A 27,262-nucleotide genomic window follows, 5' to 3' on the forward strand; every position below is an offset into this window, starting at 1 on the left:
CTCCATCCTCCTTGCATACCCCACACAAAAAGAGCATCGATGTTACCCTGATGTGTTTTGGCCAATATCTACATGCAAATATCCCTTCCTTCACCACCATCGCAAAAGCCCATAAATCTTGCCAAAATCAAATTGCTATTTTGTGATAACTTGGTGTACACAAATTTGCCACCATGCTTCCTCTATTAAGACAATGACTATATTTCAAACAAAGTATTACTTGGTTGTAAAGTTGTTTACGATATCCCATCGTCACAAAGTGCATTTAACTGCAATTGTGTTTTTCTTTTTTGTACATAATCCAGAAGCCTGTTTTAATCTAATTCTAGTGATTGTTGATTGAATCCCACATGGCAGTTTGTGATTTTTGAATTTACTTTAAGAATTCTAGAAATAAATAAAATGCAGTGACCGCAAAGCTGTATAATTGGCATTAGTGAACCAAATGAGCCTTTATATTCTTTAGGAAGAAACCTTGGTGTGCTTTACTTTCCCATTCTGGCATATTTGTATCTTTACTTCTCCTTCAACCCCGCTTAAATATTTGCAGCAAATTTTGCTGTTTGAGAAGACAATCCACCTCCAAGGCAATTAGATGAGCAACAAGCACTGCCCTTGCTCAAATCTATAGAATGAACTTAGAGAAAGATCAATGTTGCTGCTTGCAGTATCTTGCCCTTCACACTCTTCGCACTCTTGAAAAATCCCCTAACAGTTAATTTACTTTCTCATACAATTTTCCATGTTTTTATGGGATATTTTTCACGTCATATCAGGACATCTAATCAAACACCATTTATATAGCTTTCTTGCCCCTATAAATGACAGGACCACGTGGCTTACAAGTTTAGTTCAATTAATTAACTTCTTTTGAAATTACGAGTGGGTGATCATTCATCCAAAGATGATTTGTACATGGTCTAGGCAATGCAAAAGATTTGCTTTAGTCGGGCAGAACGTTTATTTGAAACAGAAGTTTTGAAATGTTTTAGGCTAAAAGTATACAAAGTTGCATTAAAATGAGGTATATTGTCAGGTTAAACTGTGGCCACAACTGCCCTTTCAGGTCAATGTAAAAGATCCAATGACACTGTTTGAAAGAGAAGGAAAATTTTTCAGTGTCCTGGCCAATATTTGTCCTTTGAGTGAAAAGGACAATTCAACAGTTAACTCCAACACTGGCACAAAGTTATTGTTCGATTTGCTATGCTAGAACAAACATGACAGTTCCTCAAAATGTTTCCATCGGTGTTAAAAGCGTAGAGGTATCCTCAGCTTCTAAAAGGGTCTGTGTGCATTCAGTATTTTGTGTGCATTCAGTATTTTGTGTGCATTCAGTATTTTGTGTGCATTCAGTATTTTGTGTGCATTCAGTATTTTGTGTGCATTCAGTATTTTGTGTGCATTCTTTGTTGGTGTTCTCTTTTTTTAGTGTTCTAGTTTATTCCTGTTGACTCTTCGATGCATTCAGGGCTACATTAGGATTCAGGTGAAGTGACCCAGGAAGAACCAAAGAAGCTGCCTCAGTTTCTGATGTGCCCCAGAATGAAAGTCTGCCTGGGGCCTCTGGTGTCGTATTCAAAGATTAAAATAGAAAACATACCATCACTTTAAAACCCTCTCCTCCCTCGCGCTCTCTGCCCATGTCTATGCATCCACCCCATGGCTCCTTATTTTCCATATGCCACTCTATGCCCATTCACCCAGCCCCATGGCCCTTCATACTTTTTGAACCATCACCTGCGCAACTTTTGTGACCCCTCAAATCCCATATTCCTCCGGTTTATTCCCATGCCCCTTTTGTAGCATCTATGCCAGTTCAGTATTCCCCACCCACCACTTTGCCTTTTCTTCTGGCTGCCAATTCCTGTCCCCACCTGTCCATTGTCTGGTACGGGCATTAATCAGAAGGAATCCTGATCAAAGATGAAGTTAATAGTCTATTGGTTATGTTTCTATTGGAAAATCAGCCCATATTCAAACTAGGTAATCATCCACTAGAGTAAAATAGTTTCAAAAAATCCCCTAAGTAAAACAATTTCTTTATGTGGTTACTTTTGTAAACAAACATTCCCTTTTAACAGACAGGCTTTGCTTTCCATGAATAGGCACCTCATTGTGAAAATAATAGTTTCAGAAATCATTGAAATATAGAAGCTAGGAGCAAAAGTAGGCCTTTTGCCCTTTACAGTGTACTGCACCATTCAATGTGATTATGGCAGTTCCTCTAAGTCAATGTAAAATTCATGTTTTCTCCCACACAACTTGATAACTTATTACTTAAAAATCTGTATCTTTATCCTGAACAACTTCACCTTGATTTATTTACTGCCATCTGTTCTGAAATACAGTGAAAAGCTTTGTTTACGAGTAGTACAGGCAGATCATTGTAGGCAAAGGTCAAAAAGACTTAGAAGCGTACTGGATACATTGCATGGGGCGGTGCTAGGCAAAATCGCAAGTTTCACTCCTAGTTCTAGGCCCCTCACAAGGGAGATATCCTTGCTCAATCTAGTCTGTCAAGCCCCATCAGTATTTTATATATTTCAATCAGATCCTCTTTCATTCAATTTAAACCCAGATGAATATGGGCCTAATTAAACCAATCAGTCTTCATCAGACAGTTCTCCCATCCTCAGTATAACACAATCAACCTTTGCTTCCTCCCTCTGTGACAAGTATATTCTTTCTTGGCTGGAAGATGTGGCCTCACCAATCCTCTGTAAAACAGCAGGAAGACATCTCTACTTCTGAACGCAAAGCCTCCTGCTATGGAAGCCAGTATACCATTAGCCTTCCTCATTTCTTGCTGCACCTGCCTATTACATTGGCTGGCGTACAAGGATACCCAGATCACTTTGTACACCCATATTTTCCAATATATCGTCATTTAAATAATACTGCTTTTCACATCGAAACATATAACTTCATATTTAGCCAGGTTGTACTGCATCTGCCCTGTGTTTGCCCGCACATTCAGTTAAATCACCAAGAAGCTTCCTTGCACACTCCTGAAAACTCTCAATCTCGCTCAGTTTTATGTTGTCAATATACTTGGAAATGTTGCATGTGGTTTGCTCCTTCAGATCATTTATGTTGGTCGTGACTGGCTGAGGCTTAAGGACTGATCCTTGCAGTGTTCCGTTCATCACTGCCTACGAGCTGGAAAACACTAATTTATTCCTACTCTATTTCCTGTCCGTCAACTAATTTTCAATCCAATATATTACCCAATCCTATATGCTTTAATTTTGCCCACCAGTCCATTATGTGGAACCTTCTGGGAAATCCAAAAACATCATGTCTACTGGATCTTCCTTATCAATTCAATCAGTTACATTCGCAAATTTCCAATAGATTTGTTAGGTATGATTTTGCCTTTTATAAACACATGCCGTTTTGTGCAATCCCATTAAGGCTTTCAAAGTGTTGTTATCTCATCTTTTGTAATGGTCCACTGGCACCTTTCCATTGATTTTAAGCTGACTGATCTGCAATTCTGTTTCTGTTGCTCCCTCTTTTGAATAGTGTGGTTACATTTGCCACCCTCCAATCTGTATATCTGTAAAGTCTATTAACATTTAGAAAATGACCACCATTAATGAAACCAGTATTTTAAATATTGTACGATGTAGATTATCAGGCCTTAGTGATAGGTCAACCTTTTGACCTCATTAATTTCCCTAGTGCTATTTTCTCAAGTCTGATCATTTTCAATTCCTCCCTCTCACTAGACCCGTGATACCTTAATGTTTCTGGGTGGTTCTTTGGACCCTCTTTTGTGAAGTTAGAACTGAAGTACGTCTTCAGTTCTTCTGCCATTATAATTTCACAGTTTCTGACTGAAAGGAACCCACATTTGTCTTTCCTAATCTTTTTCTCTTCACACATTCATCAAAGGCTTTATGGTCAGTTTTTGTATTCCTCGCAATTTTGCTCTCATTCTCTATTTTCCCCCTCCTCAATCAGACTTTCTGCACAATTCTTAAATGCTCCTAAACTTTAGGCTTGTGTTTTTTTTCTGACATTTAAAATGTGTCTTCTTTGGATCTAATACTGTCCCCAATTTCTTTTGGAAGTAGTGATTGAGCCACCTTTCCCCTCTCATTTTTGTATGAAATTTATTATAATAATTGTTCACTCCTGCACAAGTTCATTGAGTATTTAGCCATTGCCTATCCACTGCCAACTCTTTTGATTTGATTTAATTGATTATTGTCACAATTACTTGGGTAAGTGAAAAGTTTTGTTTTGCATGCCGTACAAGCAGATCATGCCATACAAAGTGCATTAGGATCATAGAACAGAGCGAAGAAGACAATGTTATGGCTGCAGAGAAGGTGTGCATTAAATTTGTAGTAAAATTCCCCATCCATACTTGCCAATTCGCACCTCATACCTTCATAATTCACTTTTTAGATTCAGGATCTGAGTCTTGGGTCTGACTATTCCACTCCTCATCTAAATGAAGAGTTGTATCATATTGTGGTCACTCTTCCCAGAAAGTGGAGACTACTTCAACCTGTACGGCAGCTTCAGAGCAGGTTGGCACGGTCTGGTATTGTATCATCCACTGCTGCTCCCGAGGGAGGAGGAAATCCCAGCATGCGCTCCAAAAACATACCCTCAAAGCAGGGTGCTGACTTTCTGTCTGCCATGTCCAGGACAATTATCTTGAACTGTGCTGGGTAGCTGCAGACCAACAGTGCTTGTCCCAAGCACAACTGCCCTTAAGTATAGTGCTGGTGCCCAGGATATCAGACAATTCTGTGAATGGTAAGGTGGAGTGGAAACTGCACATGATTCCTGCTGCAAGAGCTCAAGCACCTATGAATGCAGGAGTTTGGTGAGATACAGTTAGAAAAGTCACTTGGCCTTACAGCAGGAATTGCTCGAACAAAGCAGATGTGACTCAAGGATTTTTCCAAAATAACGCAAGATTCAGCTCACAAATTATATGCAATGATTATTTATTTTCAAAGTAATAATGCAATTTTCAGACTCCTGATGAGGAGTCCTTTTATTGTTAGTAAATGTTGACTTCATTTAACACCAATGAAACAACAGTCAGTTTGACAGGGTCTTTTAAACTCCCATTTTTGGCATTTGTATAAACTACTTCTATAAAGACAAAATCTCAAATCTTATTTCCTTTTTCCTAAATGATAAATTTGGTTTCTCCAAATGTCTGTAGTCATTGTTTGACAACAGAAGCATGTGGTACAGGTCAAACAGATGCAGATTTTGCATTTTTTAAACAAGCAAACAATAGGGCATTCCCTTTCATTAAATGGAAACCTCGCTCTGCCTCATTCAACACAATGTGGCAAGGATATCCTGTTGAACCAATAGAGATAACCATGGAAATAAATCTACTTCCTGCCCAGCTGTTTAACTCTAAATTCATCAGGAAGTTCTCATTCCTTTTTGCTTTGCTTTACCCGCCTACATTGATAATACAGCAAGACATTACTGAATGAAATATTCTGAAATATATAAATCATTAACTAATTACCTCATTTTACTTTGATTACAAGCATTTTAGCAAGACGGGTTACTATATTTTTAAATCCCTACATTTGTTGTCCATGCTGTGTAAATTTGAGCTCACTCAAACCTCTGCCATTATCCTAAATTGCAACCAGTCCTGATCATCTGTCACCCATAAGCTGGCTGAATTAAGTTGGATCTACCTTCAACAATGCATCATTAAAAATTTGGATCCTCGTTTTCAATGCTTCTGTGCTCTCTCCCCTCCTAATGTGTAACCTTCCCCAAACCTGTCACGATTAAAACTCTGTGTTCTACACATCCTGGCTTTTTATATAGTAAAATTCCTTCGCATGAACAATAGTGGCCATTTCTTTAGCTTTTTCAGGCCCAAGGATTTAAATTCCTTAAAGGCATCTCTTCACTTCTCCACTAATCCTTATTATTTTAGACACTCCTTAAACCTGCCAGTTGAAGTTTTTGGTCACTAATTGTAAATATCGTCTCGTATACTGCAATGTAACATTTTATCTGATAACACTTTAATAAAAAACCTTTTGAATACTGAACAGAAATGCAAGATGTTGCATTCTGTCAGAGTGGAAATGGAAAATGGACCATAATAGAACATAGAACATAACAGCACAGTACAGGCCCTTCGGCCCTCGATGTTGTGCCGACCTGTCATATCGATCTCAAGCCCATCTGACCTACACTATTCCACGTACGTCCATATGCTTATCCAGTGACAACTTAAATGTACCTAAAGTTGGCGAATCTACTACCGTTGCAGGCAAAGCGTTCCATTCCCTTACTACTCTCTGAGTAAAGAATAAGGGGGTTACTAAACACAGGGGCCTTCTACAGTACAGTTTGACAATGGAAAAAGAAATAGTTCAAATAGACAATCAAGAGGACCTTCATGCATCTATACACAAAAGCAGCATGGGACAAAAAAGTGTAAGGATAACAAGTTTATAATTGTAAACAATAGTGGAAGCACAATGATCAAGATCAAATTATGTGGAAAAGTGATACAACACCAGGGTTTATTTTAAAACACAAGCTTTTGGAGCGTTGCTCCTCCCTCAGGTGTAGTGAGAGAGGCATCAAGACACAGAATTTATAAGTAAAAGGTCAAAGGATCGTACAACTAATGTGAATGTTTTGAAGAAACTTAAATTGGTTGGCTGACTTCCTTCTGTTAAGTCTTTAATCAGTTAGAAAGGAAATGCAGGTTTCGATTGATTAAAATGCAAAATCCCAGAATTTCTTTCAAGTCACTTCCCCAAAGTGACTAAAGGTTTTATCAGTTTATTTAAGAGGTGACATCAATTCCGACAATGCATTTTAGGTGTGAGGCCTTGTTTAGAAACTGTCTTTGTCTTTGTTTTAACCTGGAGTCAGACTGGTTTTATTTCTGAAGTTGGAATTTATAACATGTCCCATTGACTGTGAGCTTTTTGAACAAAATAAAATTTATCTGCAAATGCAAATTCACCCCATAGAGGGGTGTGTGTGTGTGGGTGTGTGGATAACCCCACGATACTGCACTTCTCTAGCTTCCACCCTAAACCTATTTTTAAAAAGCCATCCCCTACAGACAAGCCCTATGTGTACATAAGATCTGCTCAGATGAGGAACAAGACAGACACCTGAAGGTATTGAAGGACGCCCTCACAAGAACGGGATATGACGCTTGACTCATCGATTGCCAGTTCCAACGAGCCACAGCAAAAAACCATAATAACCAGCTAGAAGACGGACATGAGATATGACCAATAGCGTATCCTTCGTCATCAAGTACTTCCCTGGAGTGGAGAAGCTATGCCATTTTCTTCTCAGCCTGCAATACATTATCAATGACGATGGGCATCTCACCAAGAGCATTCTAATGCCTCCACTTCTCACCTTCAAACAACTGCCAAAACTTAAACAGACCATTGTTTGCAGCAAACTACGCAGCCTTCAGGACAACATTGACCACAACATCATACAACCCTGCTATGGCAACATCAGAAAGGGATGTCAGATCATCGACATGGATACTATTGGCACACATGGGAACACCATCCACCATGTACATGGCAGATACTCATGTAACTCTGCTAACATTGTCTATCTCGTACGCTGCAGGCAAGGATGCCCGGGGCATTGTATATTGGCAAAACTATGCAGATACTATGACAACGTGCAACAATCACCAAGCAGGTAAGTTCCCTCCCAGTGTTGGAGCACTTCAATGGTCAGGGATGTTTTACCTTGGATCTTTTGGGTAAATATCCTCCAAGGTGAACTCTGGGATAAACAACAATGCAGCATCACTGAGCAGAGCCTCAAAGCCAAGTTTGATACCCGTGAGAATGGCATCAATCGTGATCTTGAGTTCAGGTGACCCCACGTCACAATAGACTCCTTCATGCTCGAGCTCTCGCATGTACATGTAAATATATGGGTTGAATTTGCATCAGAGCTTTGTATTTGCAGATACATTTTAATTTGTTCAAAAAGCACACAATTTGTAGACACAGTCAATGGGACTGTATAATCAGAAAACTTGGTGATACAAGTACACTTAGTGAATAATTGTGCATTTGAGAGAAAAACACTTTGTAGTTATTATAATGTAAGAAACCTCATTCATGCACATGATGGGCTTTAATTCAAATCAAGATTATTTGCATTCATCCTGTGGATTTGAGAGGAAGTTGACCTCTTCTTTCTTCTCTCTCTCTTTTCTTCTGTACCATCCCCACCACCATGACCACATGTCAGGAGTCTAAATATTTTGAAGGAGAGAGATAAATCGTGCAATGTGAGCTTTCAAGGTACTTCCCTGTTGACCATAAAGGGAACATCCTGCCATATTTCTAAATTACCTGCTTCCTCTGTTTGAAGTAATCCTGCCAGAGAGACAGTGTGGCTTTCAGTTTTCCAGAAGAATATTTAATGTGGTCTTTGTTGCCAGGCAAATCCAAGAAAACTTTTGTAAACAACGCCAGGAACTCTCTGTTGCATTCGTCAGTCTGACTGAACACTTAATTCAGTAAGTTTCAAGGCTCTGTGGATAGTTCTTCAGGGACCTGAATGTCCAAGAGCCATGTCCATATGATCAAATTGGAGAGGTGCAGAAAAGATTTCTCAGGATGTTTGTGTTATAAGGAGAGGCTGGATAGCCTGGGATTTTCTCCCCCCACTAGAATGTCAAGAGATTGAAGCATGACCTTAGCGGTTTATGAGGGGCATAGGTAAGGTGAATAGCCAAGGTGTTTTCCCCAGGGTATGGGATTTCAAAACTCTGAGGTATAATTTTAAGTTGAGAAGAAAACAATTTGAAAGAGACCTGAGGGGCAACTTTGTCACGTAGATGGTAGTTTGTATGTGGAATGTCCTTCCAGAGGAAGTGGTTAATGCAGGTACAGTTACTACATTTAAAAAAACATTTGGACAAGTAAATGAATGGGAAAGATTCAATGGGATATGTGCCAAACATAGGCAAATGGGATAAGTCTAATTTAGGAAACTTGGTGTGAATGAGTTGGACTGAAGTGTCTGTTTCTGTGATGTATGACTCCATACCTCTAATCCTGCAGCTATTTCTTGATAAGACTGCAACTGTCTTAAATGGAGGTCTGAATTAGAGGTGTTTCAAATCTGAATCAAGCATTGCTGTGTAATAGCCACCGTACTATTCACTATTTATTCGACAGTGGCTGTTCACCACATCAAATATCAATTGCCCTCTGGTGTCAGTAGTAAATACCATCTAGATGGGAAATTCTTCAACCTCTGTCATCATAGAGAAATTAAAAAAAGGAGCAGGGCCAGGCCGTTCAGTCCATCGAGCCTGCTACATCAATCAGTACGATCGTGGTTTATCATCCAACTTGGTACCCTATTCCTGTTTTTGCCCTTTGGTCCCTTTAGCCCTGAGAATTATATCCAATTTCTTCTTGAAACATAGTGTTTTATGGCAGAACATTCCAAAGGCCTACAGCACATCTTTAGACTGACCCTCAGTTCTCTACTCCTTGGTCATCAGGAGCATCGTTCCTGTCTTTACCCTGTCTAGTCCTCTTACAATTTTATAAGTTTCTGTGAGGATTCCACTTATTCTTTAAAACTCCAGTGAATGTAATCCTAACTGATCCTTTCTCCCTTTGTACGTTAGTTCTGCCATCTCTGGAATCGTTCTGGTATTACTCAGGAGTCACTGTTTGTTGCCCTCCCTCAATAGCAAGACGTCTTATGTCAGATAAGGAGACAGAAATTGCACGCAGTGCTCAAGGTGTACTTGGTCCTCATCAATGTCCAATATAATTGTAGCAAGATATCCTTGCTGTTGTGCTGGAATCCTCTCATTATGAAGGCCGACGTAGGAAGTCACCTCAGTGCCAAAACTAAACTATCCACAATTGATCTCTTCACATTTGTATACAAGAGACTTGCCTTGTCCTTGAATGATGGCAAAAAGAGCTCTCATATCAACCAAGACCTGGTCAGCTAAATACTGCACCTTCCATATCTATTGCAGGAGAGACTCTGAACAATGTTAACACTTCCCATATCTCAGCCATTTCTCTCAAATTGTGGCCACTGATGACCGTCAGCTCAGCCTTCTACAAACTACAGAAATGAAAATCTGATAACAAAGACACCTGCCAGTCAGAAAAAAGTCTTAGTGTGCTCAGGAGTTGTCACCAGTTTTTTTTTGTGTGGTGTGGAGAGACCTGAACTGTGTAGCAATAACAACCTTAAACAGCACTATAGAATGTGTTATTGCCATATTCTCCAGATTCAGTTGAAGGTCTGATAAACAAACATTAGTGCCCCTCTTGAAGACTGCTGTTCAAGCATTTGGGCAAAACTCCTGCAAAACCAACTACAATGGTTGGGCATTGTCTGGATGGCTGAAAGCAACCCCCTTTCCCCTTTGTCCTCCCCTGGAATAAAAAAAATGCCACAAACAATAGAAGTAATGCTACATTGCGAATTGTGCTAAATGCATGAAAAAGTGGTTATCAAACAATTAGTCCAATTTCTACCAAGACTTTTAGACTCATTTAGATTCATGTCTTTAATTTACATGAGACTAAATGCGTTTGAGTTAAGCATGAGCAGACCCAGGACTGTTAGGCAGATATTGGCCTCAGTTTTTCAGTTGGATGTATGACAAATCTATTCACAGTTGCCATCAATAAAGTTGTGTAATTGACATCAACTGCACATGTGCAGTTAAACACGGAAATCCACAAGTAACTGTCATTGACTACTTGCTCCTCCACAGGGTGCACTGTTGAATTCCCCACAGATGGTAATCTTCAGAAATCACTGAACTGACAATAACTTCCCTTTTTGCTCAGTTATAGCGCTATTTAAAAACCTCTGAAAAAGTAGTGCCTTGTTAAATGTGGTATAACTAGGTTGTTAATGATGTACTAAGTCATAACTACTGCTGAAGTACCCCCCTCATCCTGGAAATTTTGGTTTTCTTTGTGTTGTGCCACATTTTTTCATAATGTTCGTTCCAATTTTTCAGTTGATATTTCAACTTCTAAATTGTATGTTCCAGTTTTTAATTTCAATTTTTGTAAAAGTTATAGGAAACAAATGACAGTGCATTTTATATTCTGTATTGTTGTCTATGAGAATGCCTTAATGTGATTGGCTACCTAGTCTGTTTAATGACATCACCCCTGCTAAACAGCAGAAATTCCCCCCCGCACACGCACACACCTTGGTGCCAAATTTGAATTAATGTTGAGAAATCTAAAATCCATGCCTTTGAGATTGCGGGATCTTTGTTAGTGGCAAGTGCCTTTACTTCACGACTGCCTGCAAAAACCAGGCTGAATGTCAGAAAGGATAGGCTACATTGGTATTTTCAGAACGAGGCTAAAGTTGCTGTGAATGTAAGATGACAAGAGGTGGTTCTTCTCGAGCGAGTGGGTACCAGTTTGCACAGAAGTTGAAGTTGCAAAGGTAATATAGAGCAATTGAAAGGCAGTAAGCTGAAGAACGTTTTGTGGATATGGATGATACAAGCGGATGCGAAAGATGGAATGATCGGCATACATGTGGTTTCAGCATGCCTTTATGGAAATCCACAAGTAACTGTCATTGACTACGAGAGTTGGATTGGGTCCTACAGGGTGGTAGCATTTGTTATTGTGCTGGCATGTTAGGAGAATCAGGAGGTTATATATATAGTTGGAGGTTATTTGTTCATTTGGCAGGAGAGAAAGGAAATTGATCTCAAAATGGTTGAACAAGTGAAAGGAATTTGAAATTTTGCTTTTCTTCTTAATTACTGTTGATTATAAGCTCTATTAAGATGAGATGATGGGTAGTTGAGGAACTGCCAGAACATCTGAAAAACAAATTGTAGAATGGTCAGAAATGAGATGGATTTGTAATTTGGTTTCTGAATCAGATTTGGTTGATGCCAGGTTCTGGTTGATTAGAACTCATAATAAGTTGAAAGAAATCAAATTTTCATTCTTTGGTGCCTTTCACATTTTCAGGACATCCAAACAACTTCATGATAAGTAACTTAGCCTGAAATGTAGTTGACCCTTATGATTAAACTGGCATTATAGCCAATTCTGAGAAACATTGGGCTCATGTCCGGCAATGACATATATGATTAGTTTTTGTTGATTGAGGATTAAGTATTGGCCAGGAGAATATCATGAGAGCTTACCTGTATTCTTCAAGTAGCTTTTCCTTTCTTGTCAATTCATTCATAGATGTCTGCATTTGTTACCATCCAAATTGCCTTGCAGAAGGTGGTGGTAAACTGCTACTGTCCTTGGATTGTAATTATACACACTGTGCTATTAGGGAGGCAGATCCAGGATTTTGACGCAGTGACAGTGGGGAAATAGTTCCAGGTCAAGATATTATATTATTTAGAGGGGAAACTTGCAGATCTCATTCATCTGCCCTTTCTCTTCTAAGTGGTAGCTATGCATTTGGAAGCTCTGTTGGAAGAGCTTTCGTGAGTTATAGACAGTGCATATTACTGCATTAAAGGTGAAGATGGAGGTAGTGGATGGGGTACCAGTCAAGTGGGCTGTATTGTCCAGTGGCTTACAGTTGAGAGGGAGTTGTTTTCGGAATCATTGTCATTAACTGCAGACCTCCTGAGGTCTAATGGCAAAAACTCAAACATGAATGAGGAAGCCTGCTGCTATCACCTATCACCTCCCTGGTCTCAGGAAACAAATTAATGAGCACTTATGATTCTCCACAACCAGCACCTCTTCCCCCCCCCCCCCCCCCCAAGAATTTCAATCACTGTTTTATGAGCTTTGAAGATGGCCATTTTTAAACCGGGTAAGAGTGTTTTCTGCAAATATTTCTTGAGCATTTCATCAGCTTCCTGGTGTCACCTTGGCTCATGAAATTACAGCTTTGTGGAGTAGTGGTAGCGTCCTACCTTTAGCTCAGAAGGTCCAGGTTCATGTTCCACCTGCTGTGTACATGTTCCATAACAGGTTGATTTTAAAAATATCTATGATTTAAGTTCTGCTCATAATGATTACAGAATGATTGGGCACATAGGTTGTACAGGGCTGAGGAGAGACATGGAGCTTTTGAGACAGTACATGACCATCCCAAGGCCATTGACCTTGCATCAGTGGAGGACCTAGTAACCAAGCAAATGCCATTTTCCCATTTCTGTGTAGGATTTAAATTAGACTGGATATTGCCATTTAGACTGAAACAAACACCATGATATATTTTTACAATGCTAAATATACTGTATAAATGCAGTGCTAACCACTGAGCCACCATGCCACCCATCCAGGAATGAATGAGTTAATTCATATAAAATTTTCATAGCCAGCAAAATGAGACATAAGTATCGGAATCGTGATTTTCTTTACTATGTTTGGGACGTTTAGATTTCAGACTAAGTCAAACTTGTTATTGACCATGGTAATAGGGCATCTGCTTGGAATTTTACTGATTTTTGGCCTGTGTCCTGTGATTTAACTGCTTTTAACTGTAAACATACAAGTCAGTGTCTGCTCTCATTACACATTCTTTGCTGAATAATTTTTTTCCCAAGAGCTTGTGTCACACCTGTCAAGGGTACTGTGCTGGAAATCAAACCACCCTATTCCCAGAATCATCACAAATGTAAAACATTTTATAGAAATATGCAAAATTCCCTTATTTACTTGATTTGTAGACCCAGGTTGATAGAAAGCATGAACTTGCTTCTGTACTTAGCAAGCTTGACTATTATGACTATTACAAATAAACAGACTTTAGCTACAGTGAACAATTATAAACTGTAGATCTATAACTGTAGCACTTAAAAGCTCCCTCCTAAACCACCTCCCCGCCTTATGCACACACAAAAATATGTGATATGTATGCGGGGGAAACTGGGAAAGCAGTTCAGTGACCTCTGTTCACAGGATCTGCTCAAATGCTTCTTGTGCTGATCAGAATGCTGCTTCTCAGCCTATCTTCTTCCATATGCTTTTCACTGCTTTGCAAGAGGTGCAAGGTGGCTGATGCACACTTCTTAAAAAGGCCTCTGACTTCATAATTAATAGGTGCAGCTTACACCAACTGCTGAAGGAAAGATTTTCTTCAGGCTTAAAGTGGGTTTTGCTGCAGTGAATAGAGAGAATTTCTGAGCTGGTGGATTTCTCAAAGCTACTCCCTATCCTGTTCATAGTCCCAAGCTGTTCAGCTACTACATCATTGTTGACATGCAGAAGGTATTTGACATGGACAACTCATCACTAGTCTGAATACTAGTTGCTGGCTCAATCTCTATTTGTTCTCACCCATCAGCTTATTTTAAAAACAAGCCATGTAAAATGTTTACAATGAATGTACAATGCTTACTTGTAAAAACTGTAATAATTCTGAAACAATTGGTTTTTAATTAATTTGAAGAACAGCTATTTTCCCAGAATTAAAAATACAGAAAACAAAAAAGACACTTTTTACACTTGAAACTGTAGAATGTCGTAAATGCTGCAGTCTTTTCATTTCTGCCTTAGAAAATAATGCAAGATATGTCCTGTCACATGCAATGGCAGCCACACCACAGACCTCATCAATGTGCACCTACAACTGGTAGCTGGTGAAAACTTTGTCCATGACACACACAACCACGTCAATGAAGCCCAAAGACACTGTTCACCAATACTATGCTTGCCACAACTCTACTTGATAAACCCCCATGCATGCAACCTTGCTGATCAATCCACTTCTGACCCCTCACTGTCTCTCACCCAATCCTTCCTGCCTGTGGTCAGTGAACGGCAGGAAAGCACGGCAGTGAGTGACAGAGGGAGTGAACAGTCAGGAGCAGGGGTAGACAAGTGTTTGGAGTGAGACAGTGATCAAATTGCGATCCCAGGATGTAGATTAATTCAAAACATTTGAAAACACTCATTTTCTTGCTCCTGTACCTTTAATGCAAGCACCTTACTGTGGTATCACTCGTAATGAAGGCACAGGCACAGTGATTGCATTGACAAAAAGTGCCATCCCTTCCCCTGCAATTGCAGTGACAATAAATACAGACAAATAATAAATGTGGCACCACCTACGTAGTGGTTTACCTCCCTTATTCTTTTCATGCTTGGTGGTGCCCTACCGTGTTGGGGCACTTCACCTTCTCATTCTATTGCCATCTGTGTGCTTTTGTTTATACATGAATGAAGTTGTTTATTTTTAGGATCTTGTTGGTTTCTGTTCTAAATTCATTCACCTCACATATTAAGAACTGCAGAGACAAAGCGTTGCAAGGCTTTGACTGTACATCATAAACTACATTTATGTCAGAGATCCAAAATTTAAAAGTTAATGCAAGCACCATTGTAGTGAATATGCTATGCTGTGCCCTCTAGTGGTTGAAAGATTTTCATCGTGCAATTTATGCTATTATGCATGTATGACTTCAAAGTTTGATTTGTTTGGAAAGACTGAATTGTCAAACTTAAGGATTGATTAAGACAAAACACCTTTGTTTTGTTCCTCTTTACTGGAATTGTTGGATAAGTCGTGCTTCTCATCAATGAAGTAAGTTAGTATTCATCCGTTCAAGAACTGACTCTGTGTTAAATGTGAAGCTGCTGAGATCTATCAGTTTTTGAGGTTTTGTTCATCACGACCTTCCCTTACTAAATCCATGCTGACTTATTCTAATCTGACCCTGCATTTCCAGGAATTTAGAAAACTCATCCTTGATGATGGATTCTAGAATTTTACCAACAACCGAGGTTAGGCTAATCGGCCTATAATTTTCCATCTTTTGTCCTGATCCTTTCTTGTAACCCCCTTTGTTTTAACAGCAATGTTCCAATCATCTGGGACTTTCCCAGGCTCCCGTGACTTTTGAAAGATCACAACCAAAGCCTCCGCTATTTCCTCAGCACCTCCCTCAGAACTCAGGATGTAGCCCATCGGGGCTATGTATGTATGTCGGATCAGGTTGTGTAATATTCATAGCCGACAAATTAGTGTGCTTATTGAATTCAGTTTCATAGTGTGCTGAAGTGGGATTTTAACTCTCAACCTGTGAGTTGTTAGTCCATTCCAAATTCTGCATTCTGTGACTTGAGCATGTGGCGATTTATTGATCGTGCCTCTGAACAATGAACAAGTGGCTGTTAAATTTCATGTTGTGTAAAATAGAAATAGCTAATATTTAGCTTAAATTTAAAGTTGCTTTCAATCAGAATGGTTTCTATTACCTCCACTGAACAATCTGGGCGGAAAACTAAAACTGAAAGAAGACTGGGGGGGAAAAGAAAGTAGCTTTTATTAATTTTGCAAATGTCCACCAGCACTAATGAGGGAAAAAAAACAAAATATTGCTTGAGTAGCTTGCTAATGTTGTCAAAGGTTGCCATGGTAAAACATTAGTTTTTGCAAGTAAACAAAAATGCTTAACTGTTCTCCATTGTTTAAATGAAATGTTGCTGTTGTGGAGTATTTTGTGGTTTAATATAGAAAAATACTAATTAACTTATATATTTCAGAACAAATCTTTGTTATACTGTTAACTTTGACCCACTTGCTACTATACCATAGATCACTTTGTCGCTGTCTTATAGGGTTTAACACCCAAAGGCTTGCAAAAAAGAGTGGCTTTTGACTGACCTATGGCCAGTTAAATTCCACTCATTGTACTAAAAGCTGTATTAAAAGTTGTGTAATGTTTCAGTAACTCAAAGTTTCTTCACTAATTTTTACTTGTTCCTTTTTTTTCAGGATGCTTTTGTAGACCTATATGGAAACAATATGGAACCTCATTTCGACATCCCATGGCCCTCTCTTCGAACTGTCTTGGGCATCGCTGCTGTGGGGGCTTGTATAACCTTTGCTTATCTAGCCCACCAGTATTAACCGTGATTATTCAAGAATTTCCTCTTAACTAAAACTGCTTGCAAAAAATTCTTTAGGCTGCTTTAATGTCACAAGTTGTTATATCTAATTGGATCAAATTATCAGCCTATTTGACACTGTAAAATATTCTTATTTATAATCATTGAGTCTTTTACAGCGGTAGATTTATAATGTTTCTTTGCAGTTCGCAATGAATGCATTGTTGAATATGTCAATGTGAAGCCAATTCTAGAAGTACATTTCTCTGTGGGTTGAATTTCTTAAGGCTGACTGGACTCTACATTCCATAATAAATTGGACAGATTGTGTTACAAGATGGTGATACAACTGGATGGAATTTTGCCTACAGCAATGTGTGAGGCAAGAACCCTGATTTTGGCCTTGGTTTGTAACATATCGGTGACAATATATTGCTTGACAATTGAGCATTATATGAATTACAATCAGTGCACGACACAAATTGCCCAATACTCAACTTCCTGAAAATGTTGGGAACTGAGGTTTAGGTGGCTGTCTTTTTTTTTTAAGAAAAAAACTTTCTTTTACTAAAGGGGGAAGTCATTGTCTTATTACAAAAACAAACTTTAGAAATTAGTCATGATCTTCAAGATTTAACATTGTACAGAAGTTCACGGAATGGCTGAAGAGGACTTCTTTGGGCTGGGATTTGAACATACAAAAATTTATTCATCGTGTCATTAAACAGCGAGTGGATGTTAGTTTATTTTGGTATAAAGCAGAAACTTAATCCTCGGCTTATGTTTAGAGCTGCTTGCAATTGCAGTGGCAACAAATACGTGTGCTGAACAAACCAAGAAGAAAGCTAAAACTGGATGGAAACTGGAAGTAAAATAACTTTTATCCGTTTTGCAAATGTGCATCAGCATTTAAGGAAAGGAAAAATACAATGATGTTTGGTAACTTGCTAATGTTGCCAAAAGTTGCAGTGACAAAATTTAGTTTCTGAGAGTAAACTGAAAGGCTTGTATTTGTTCTCCAATGTCTAAAATATGTTGTTTTTGTAGAGTATTTTGTGGGTTAATGTGAATAACATATTTGAGCTTCGGGACTTCGGCACAAAACTCTTAAAATATTATTTTTAACCATAGTCCATATAGAAGGTATGAGCTTTCCAAAAAAAACTTTGAGAAGTCCATTCCATTTTAAACTTAACTTAAAACTTTTTTCATTATTTTTATTTAAAGTTTACAATGGGCTGCTATTAGGTGAGTGTTGTAGAATAATTATGGCTTTACATAGTTTAAATACCAAAGGGTGATTCCCAAATTGCTGCAGTGTGAAGACTATAAGATACTGCATGCTTTAGATAATGCCTCTAGTTTTGAACATTGTGCTAATGGAAGATATACATTTAATGACTTCCAAAAGGTATATCCAGCTATGTGACATGATTTTGCAAAAACTCTGCCCACCAGCAAAATCTAGAACATTTTCATTCTACAAAAATGTGCAGAAGGAATGCTGTAACTCTGGCTCGTAAAAACCACACGCCAACAGAAAACAATGGAAGACTGTGCTCACTTTTGTAATACTTGCATGGAGACTCCTATCAGAGACCTTGGGGCTGTTCACCATCCTTTACAGAATAATCAAACTTGTTTGGGTGACTTCTGTTTTTAAAATGTTAAGACTTGTGCTCTGATGCCTTTCAACTTGAGAATTTCTAATGCATCCACAAAACATATGCAGCAGAAGTGAATTGTCATAATGATTCACAGATGCTAAGGGAAAACTAAACTGTACTTGCAGTAGTGCTCAATCTACTGATGACGACCAGTTTCACCATACCAATATCACATAAGACAAAGTGAATGTACCGTGAAGAAATGAGCATAACTGAAATCACCAGTAAGCTAGCAGTATTGTAATTTCATGTGGAGTGATAAAAGCTTATCAAGAAAATTAAGCACGTTAGAAAAAATATTTTTTTAAGCATTTTATGTGCTTCCTAAAAAAAAATTATACTTGGTATAAATTGTGTGTTTGTGCACCGTCAGTATATTTTGGCATGTCATTTCTGTTGCAGGATGAAAGCTCTTGTAATTTTAGATGCTGTACTTTTGATCTTGGGTGTAATATTTTGTTAACTGATGTATTATTTTTATATACCGTTGTGCTGTTGCATTCACTGCTCTGTGTTGTTTGACACCACAGTGATATTACAAATCTGAAAAATCTAGCAGATGAGCAGAAACATACAACTGGCCTGCAAGATGTTGGCTTACTGTTTAATTAAGTTAAATATAGCCCAAACAGAATTGTGCATATGTTTTGGTTTAGGAACAGGGAGGTTGGATGCATTGTTTAGAATATTTGGAGTCTAGCCCAACCTAGATACCTAGCAACAATTACAAAGTAACTCCCTAACCTTAATGCAAATTAGTCAAGCTAGTTGGGTGTGATCTGTAGTAGACATATCTTGCCACTATCATACTGAATTGTTGTTATGAAATATCCAGCACCAATTAAGCAGCCTTTTTCTACCCGATACCATTTATACTATGCAACATCCAGACTATTATATGGACACACTTATCCTGCAGTGTGACTGAGACAGAGGAGTGACTTAAAAAACATACATTATTGACTTTAATTCTTAAAAAAACCTCTCAATATCTGGAATTCTCATGTATTTTTCTGAAAGAATTTAGTGCTCTTTTGGAGATGGCTTTACAAGCCTTATTTAAGTATGTAATCTTTATGGACTCAATTTAAACAGAGTACGTAGTAACTAATTTCTACAATATTTATTGAAGCAAGTGATGTTTTTTTGATTTCACAAAGTTCTACAAGTTGTTACCAATGATGTTTTATAAAACCGAATTCAACAGCGCCATGTTCAGTTAACAACGTTTTATTTGGTTCACCATTTCAGTACACTTAATGCTTGTAAGGAAATTTTTGTTCCTTGTCCTGGGATTCTTTTGATTTAGCACACTTCCAAATTATTAAGTATGCCTGCAGCATATGGAAAATTATTGATAGAATTGTGTTTTTAAAATGAAGGATTTTCAATCTCATTTCCTTCCAACAGTATTGTAAGGAGACTAATATCTCATCAGAGGTAAAAGACATTTTATCGTTTTTATTTTCCCCTATCTCAACACCAAATAGCAGTGTGTAATTGAAAATTGAATTGGACATTCTGAAACTGTCGTTTTCTTTTAAGTCTCACTAATGTACACGTTAGATAACTGAGTCATTTTCTAACAGAATGAAGTCTAATGGGGTTAGCTTCAAAAGTGTCTGCTTCTGGTATAATTTTTTTTTTAAAAAAAAGCAAACCGGAGTTATATTTATATTTCTGATTTTTCATTTGATATGTACCCACTTTTGTGGCAAATAAGAGAGACTCGCAAACAAACCTCAAGTTAAATGGTTTAACCTCAGTTGGCCAACTTTTTTGCTAATCTTACTTTAGTCCAAACTGATTTTAAGCATTGTATGTTTGTTGTCTCTAGATGGTATTGAGTGAGAAAAGAATCCGAGATAGCAAATGTTTCTTTTTACATTTTAAGCTTTTTTGAGTGAATACATTTGAACACTGGGGATGGCTGTATATGATTTCTGATTTGAGTGCACTGTCGCCAAGTTCATTAAAGTAGTTTGAATTATATGCACACATGTAAACAGAATGTGGCCACTTCAGTGAATGGGTGTCAGGGAGAATGGACGAATCCATTGTCTATACATGGACCATAGGTAACTTTAGAATTGATATGTCATGATTCTGGGTACGAAGCATCAAAATCTGTTTGATACTGAGTTTCATAATACTTTTTAATATTCTATACAATCAACTGTACCATGTCTCATAATGACTTTAAACATATTTTGCAATGAAAGTGACATCGTGCATGTAAGAAAGGTGTTGCTGAGGACTTGATCACTTTTATAAAGCCAACCAGGAATCCTTGACTGATTTTATTTTAACTATTGTCCCTGTTTGGCTATTGATATACTGAAAATATTGTTCATTTAGTCATGCTCCTGGTATGCAAGAACCACATCTTAGGTACTTTTCAATTTGCTTTAGACAGAAGTGGTTTGCATATAAACTGAATGTTAATTCAACCAGTGTTTATTTTTTATTTGCAGTGAAAACAAAAAATTCATGCCAATAATTACTGACGTTTTAGCTGATGAAGTACTTAACAGACATTACAGATTAATATACTTGTTTATTAGATGGAATGTCAATTTTTCAGAGGTTGCTTGCATGTTGAAAGAGCCATTACTTTATGCTATTGTAGTCCATTCTTAGAGTATCAGCTATGCTCTATCATGGAGGAAGTGAACGTGTGTTCCAGCTGAAATAATCGGAATATGCCCTTCTCTGCAGTGTTGGGTGGTTGTGATTTTATTTGACAGTGGTCAGCCTATTGAATGGAGGAGATGTTGTGTCAAAATTGGCTACTAATACCTGGGGGAGCCTATATTCAATGCGGGCTGCTGAAATAATTTCCCCTCCCCACCATTCTCCCATCCCCAGATTGTGTGCATATTGCATGATGTAGGGCATGCTTTTCCATTTTTAAAAAATACATTCATGGGATGTGGGTGTTGCTAACTAGACCAGCATTTATTTCCCATCCCTAAGTTAAGAGTCAGCCACATTGCTGAGAGTCTGAAGTTACAGGGAGACCAGACCAGGTGAGGTTGGCACTTTCCTTCTCTGAAGGACGTTAGTGAACCAGATGGTTTTACTGACAATTTACAATGCATTCACAATCATTATTAGACTCTTAATTCCAGAATTATGAGGTCAAATTCCACCAGGATTTGAACCTGGGTCCCTAGAACATGATCTGTGGATTAGTAGCCCAATGATAATATCACTCCGCTATCTGCTCCCCAATAAACACATTGTAATGCTTTAGGGATAGAGAGAGATCAGCAGGGTGTAGTTGACCCAAAGCCAGGCTGACCACCCAATATCTACCCTGTCACTGGTACAATTCCAGTAGAGGTGGACAGTTGACAAGCAAGGCCACCTGTACCTGTCACCTGATTTAATCCCCTTCTCCCACCAGGCTGCCAACCTTCTTTCAGAAGTAGCAAAAGTGATCTTTTGTTTGTTCTACATTAAAGGATTCTTAACCCTTCCAAAAAAGGGTTAAACCCACCCCCTGCCCAGATTACACTTGTATTTCCAATTAAATTCCAGTTTTGCTCAATGAGCTTGAGACCTGTTGGTGTTCAGGAGCAAATAATCATTTGAGTGCCTTGTCCTTGCAAAACTGATTTATTGAACTGGCATTGCCAGTGAAGCAACCAAGTTTTTCCTTTGGTGAACAATATTCTTCCCTGCATTTTTGAAATTATTTTCATACACAAGTTCCTAGCCACACAATTTCAAATGCAATCAGAATCAAATGTGTTGTTTCAATCATCTATTTATATCCTTAATGTAAACTGTGAAATTAAAAAAAGAATAAAATGTTTTGCATGTATATATTACAGGCACTATCACTGACTGTAGTCCAGAGTGACAAAGAAGGATAATGCTAACACCGATATTTTCGTAAGTTTTATTTGCAATTTGCAAGTAGTGAAGTCAAACCTTATTTTGTGTTAGAGAGTCCTGCTATTTCCTTTCCGTTAAATATGAAAAGCTTTGTACGTTTGGGAATGTTATGAGTTGGAATAAAGTTTTGGATAAAGGACACATTTAAATAGTAAATGCTAATTTGTTGCAAATGGCAGCCTTTTTGATGTAACCTTCAGGAGAGATGAATTTTAAGGACACATGACTTGTAAATAGTCTAGATTTCCTATATAAGCTACATTATTATGTATAAGTTCCTTTAAAATGTATTATGAAAAATGTCAAGAATTTTGTAATTGTTGAAAGATTTCAAACATTGTGTGACTTTAATGTAGCAAATGCTTATACAGTTGTTTATTAACAAAAATACTTAAAGACTTTTTAATATACTTGCGTGTGATTATTTTGTAACAGTCATGACAAATATGCCACTGTCAATATTCATTCACTCTTGATGTAATGTTGCACAGAACAAAATAACAATTTGCTTTGCTTTTTAATGAAGCCGATCTTTATTTCTTTGAATTTTTACAGAGCATGGCGTCATTCAGTTTGATTGATGGAGAAATGAAAACCTTGTGCCTTGACAGGGATTCACATAAATGTGAAGTTTGGTGGGAGGGAGCAAAGAAAGATGACAGTGTCTACCTTTCGAAGCCAATGAGGAATGATTAGATCAATTTATTGTTTATACTGGATATTTTTGGCACTGATTTTTTTTTCATTCTATGATGATTATATTAATTATCCAGTAGATTTTTCTATTCCCAGTCAAGCAACTAACTGTTGATATGATCCCACACGTCATAAAACCTCTTCAACAACAAACTTTAAGGCTTGTATTCTTAATTTGAATTTACCCCATCCTAGTTTCATGATTTACTTTGAATTTTCTGGATAAGTGTTTTTGTATCATTTACAATCTCATATAGCTCCAAGAACATTTCACAAAGAAGCACCATGTTTCTACCCTGTTTTCTCATAACTATGTCTGCAGTACTATTTGTAAATTTATTGAAGAGCTAAATGCTTTTTTTGGAAGTTGAGACAGATCATGACACACAGCTTTCTGCAATTCATTATGAATATGATTATTAAAGAATGAATTGAAATTCTTATGTTGGACCTACAGCACCGTGTTGACTGCTGTTTGCAGAATCAGAATCAGTTTGTTCCAGATAATTTCCATTAATTTTAATGGAAAACTAAATTGTCTGTAGTTTGATAAATCAGTTTAGTTACCTTCTTTGAAAATTACCTTCTCAGATTCTGGGTCAATGTAGATTTCAATTGATGTGCTATGTTTACAATTTTTGAATTAAAAATTCCAAGTGAGTGGCCTGTAGTGATAAAATTAGGTTGAGATGAGGTGAAGAAACATGCCTGAAGCAAAAATGATAGCACTTTGCCTCCTCTGAAGTTACCCAACATCATAGATGCCAATATCCATTAATTAAGGCAGTACACATCATCCCTTTTGAAATTAAACTTTACAATTAATTAGTAAACAGACGCCTGTCCATTTTGACAACAAATGTATTAAATGTACTGCTATGTCTAATTTGTGCGTTCATTCAAAAAATCTATATGTATTTAAACAGGCCCCAATGTTTGAAACAAGCAAACAGGCTTGAACCCAGTATCTACAAGCAAATTCTTTTAAAATGCAGTGAGGAGAAAAGATTGGTGATATGATTAGTGATATGCAGGCCTCCATACTGACACTAATACTCGTGCATTTGGTAATTTCAGTATTTTTTCTAATTACACGGTACATTAATGTCACAAGAAAAGTACCACAACTTTAACGGAGCTTTTGAACAAAAGCCTAAAATATTCCCAAAGGGTAAGATTGTAGTGGGAGGGAATTGACAAATTTGTCAATGTTGCAGCAGAGACCACAGTGCTACTTATGCTGTTTGTAACTGTGGAATTCTTTGAAACCAACGCTTGGATTTTGAATTTTACTCCCTGATGGTGACTGCCCTAAGTTTGTTGCATACTACCCACTGAAAGAAACCACCTCTAGGTTTGCAGTCCCCTGCAACTTTTGTTTCCAATGAGCACTAATATTTAGTATAATCGTGCCTGGAAAGCTAAATGAACTATTTCCCTGATCTTTTGATATATCTTCAAGTCAGGATGATGTGTGCCTTGGAGGGGGAACTTGCAGTGGTGATGTTCCTATACAACAGCTGGCCTTGGCCTTTGGGTGATAGAGGTATAGAGTTTGAAAAGTGCTGTTTAACAGGTTATGACTGAACAATTGCCATTCGATAGCATTGTTTTTGATTCTTCTATTAGTTTGCCAGTGATCAAGAGAATATAAATGGGGTGCCAACTGGCCCACTTTGATTTGTTTTGCATTTTGTGAACAGACATACCTGGACAATTTTCCACATTATTGTGTAGGTGCCAGTGTTGGAGCTGTAATTAGAACAGCTTTGCTCAGGGCATGCCTAATTCTGGAGCATAAGTTTCCAATACAAATGTTGGGACCCATTGTCTTCACAATATCCAGTGCTTTCAGCCATTTCTTGATATTACATGGATATGAATCGAATTGGCTGAAGACTGGGATGTGTATTATTGGGACCACTGGAGGAGAGATTTCTAGCTGAGGATGGAAGCAAATAATTCTCCTTTGTCTTTTGCACTAATGTGGTGGGCTCTCCCATCATTTAAGGATGGGCATATATGTGGACCCTCCACAAATAACTTAATTAGTTATTTATTTGTGCTCCACCATCCGTGAGTGGATGGGAGGGCTGTAGAGCTTTGAGATCGATTTGATTGTGGGACCACTTAGCCTGGTTAGTCGCATGTTACTTACGCTGTTTGGCTTCCAAGTAGTCTTTGTTAATAATGTCATCAGGTTGACACCTGATTTCTCAGTACATCTGGTGCTGTTCCTGGAAAATCCTCCTACATTCTTCATTTGGATCAGGATTAGTTTCCCTAGGTTGATGGTAACAATAGAGTGATGGTTATATTAGATTACTGTGTATAAATTCAAATCCATCGCTGTTAATTGCTAACAGTACATTATCAATGCCCAGTTTTGTATCATTAGATCTTTTGGAATTCCATCTCATTTAGCATGGTGATAGAGTCACGCAACAATATGCAAATAGCTCCATAAGGACTGTGCAGTGACCACTCTTACAGATACTTGTCATGGATAAATGTATCTGTGGTACGCAGTTTGGTGAGGATGAGGCGATATAGGTTTACCCTTTTTGTTAGTTCCAACATTTCCACCTAGCAGCCATATACTTTAGGAATCAGCCATCCCAATGATTAGTGGTGATAGATATTGAAGTCCCCCACCTGGAATACACTTGGTGCACTTTCCACACACCAAGGTACTTTCAATTGGTGTTCAAATCAAAAAAATCTGATTCATCAGACAGGCAGGAGAGAGAGGTATAGGTGGTAAGTGGCAAGAGAGTTCCTTGTCAAAGTTTGACCAATATCATGAGACTTCATGGCATCTGAACTCATTGTTACTCCTTCCTGACTGTATGTGCCACCATTTCTGCTGGGTCTGTCCAATCTGTGGAATGGTTATATGTGGGGATTTGTATGGTATGATTGAGAGTTAGGCTGTTGATTTGACTTGTCTGTGACAAGCTGCCAGATGTTGATGAAGACAACTAGGAAAGAGTGTTGAGAGGTTTGGCGTTCTGAAGAAGGGTCATTGGACCTGAAACGTTAATTCTGCTTTCTCTCTGTAGATGCCGCTAGATCTGAGTTTTCCCAGCAATTTTTGTTTTTGTTTCTGATTCTGCCATTTTTTTTCTTATTGTCAACAGGCTTGAGTTTGACAAAATCATTTCTGGTGCTTATATTGCTGCCAGGTGATCTGTGTAGATTATTCCTTTCAGCTGTTGCCTGGCCATTTCAGAGGGCATTTAAGGGTTTCATATCGATATGGACTTGAAGGCACATGTGGACCAGGCGAGCTAAGCAAGACAGATTTTCCTTCCCTAAACGCCCTGCATTATTACTGTAATCAAAGAATTCTTACAGGAATGAATACCGTTTTTACAAAGCAAATAGTTTTTTTGGATGCATTTTTGTTCCAAGGCCTGGTAAGGTTTCTCACCCAATCTCACCAAACCTCCCTCGTTGCTTGTGTACCCTGCCCCTATGGCATGTCTAAGTAGGATTTCCACCCATGTAAGCCACGCACCATTCTTGCAACAGCTTACCACTCAGTGGATAACTGCTGAAACATTGACATCCTTGCATCTGCAACATTTTTAGAAGCTGGCGCTGCTCCGTCAGGGACGGAGTCTGAAACATGTTTGAGAAAGGGAAGGTGGCAACACAACTTGCTGACAAGATCCTGCTGTGGTCCAGAGGTGAGAGATCCTCTTCCTAGAGAACCAATGGAGGAAGCTGCACAATTCTATTTTGTCAGCCTGTTCTGAGTTCACCACCAGGGTCAGTGCCATCTCAAGGATGCATAGGAACAGCCACCAGTGCAGAAAGAAGATCAGTGACCTCCTCTCCACCAGGGTAAGTGCCATACCTTTTTCTTTCCCCCCAACACCTTACACTCATTTTATCTCTCTACTGCACCAGTCACCCATCAAGTCTGATTCACTAACATTCACTGTTGCATGAGCCACCTTCCCTCGCTTGCTCTCCCCATCAAATTTCCACAGCACTAACCCGCATGCCCTATACACTCAGTCCTTTAAAACACCACATCACCTTTCCCCACATGCATCAGCACTAAACAGTCATGTATCCACTGTCATCTCCTCCTTATTACAGAAGAGAAACTTGTGTTGAGTGCTAAGTCCACTG

At 38.3% G+C, this 27,262-nt stretch overlaps 1 protein-coding gene across 7 annotated transcripts in view; it reads left to right on the top strand.

Moving 5' to 3' along the window:
- Positions 1 to 27,262, top strand: part of LOC125463139 (apoptosis regulator Bcl-2-like) — a 225,602-nt gene that overhangs the window by 126,007 nt on the left and 72,333 nt on the right. Inside the window, exons 2-3 of one of the 7 annotated variants that reach the window (XR_009447135.1) lie at positions 16,741 to 18,744; positions 22,360 to 22,944. The exons of 1 other annotated variant lie outside the window; for it this stretch is intronic. Coding sequence is in view for 3 of the 6 variants with exons in the window: in XM_048553934.2 (XP_048409891.1) it covers positions 16,741 to 16,875 (135 nt within the window). In the remaining 3 variants the exon portion in view is untranslated. Of the gene's footprint in view, positions 1 to 16,740; positions 22,945 to 22,978; positions 23,589 to 27,262 lie in introns of those variants that run through there. 5 more of the 7 variants (XR_007249765.2, XM_048553966.2, XR_007249766.2 and 2 more) reach the window with 5 other exon arrangements.

The sequence above is a fragment of the Stegostoma tigrinum genome, chromosome 2 (genome assembly GCF_030684315.1).
Source record: "Stegostoma tigrinum isolate sSteTig4 chromosome 2, sSteTig4.hap1, whole genome shotgun sequence".
Taxonomy (NCBI): domain Eukaryota; kingdom Metazoa; phylum Chordata; class Chondrichthyes; order Orectolobiformes; family Stegostomatidae; genus Stegostoma; species Stegostoma tigrinum.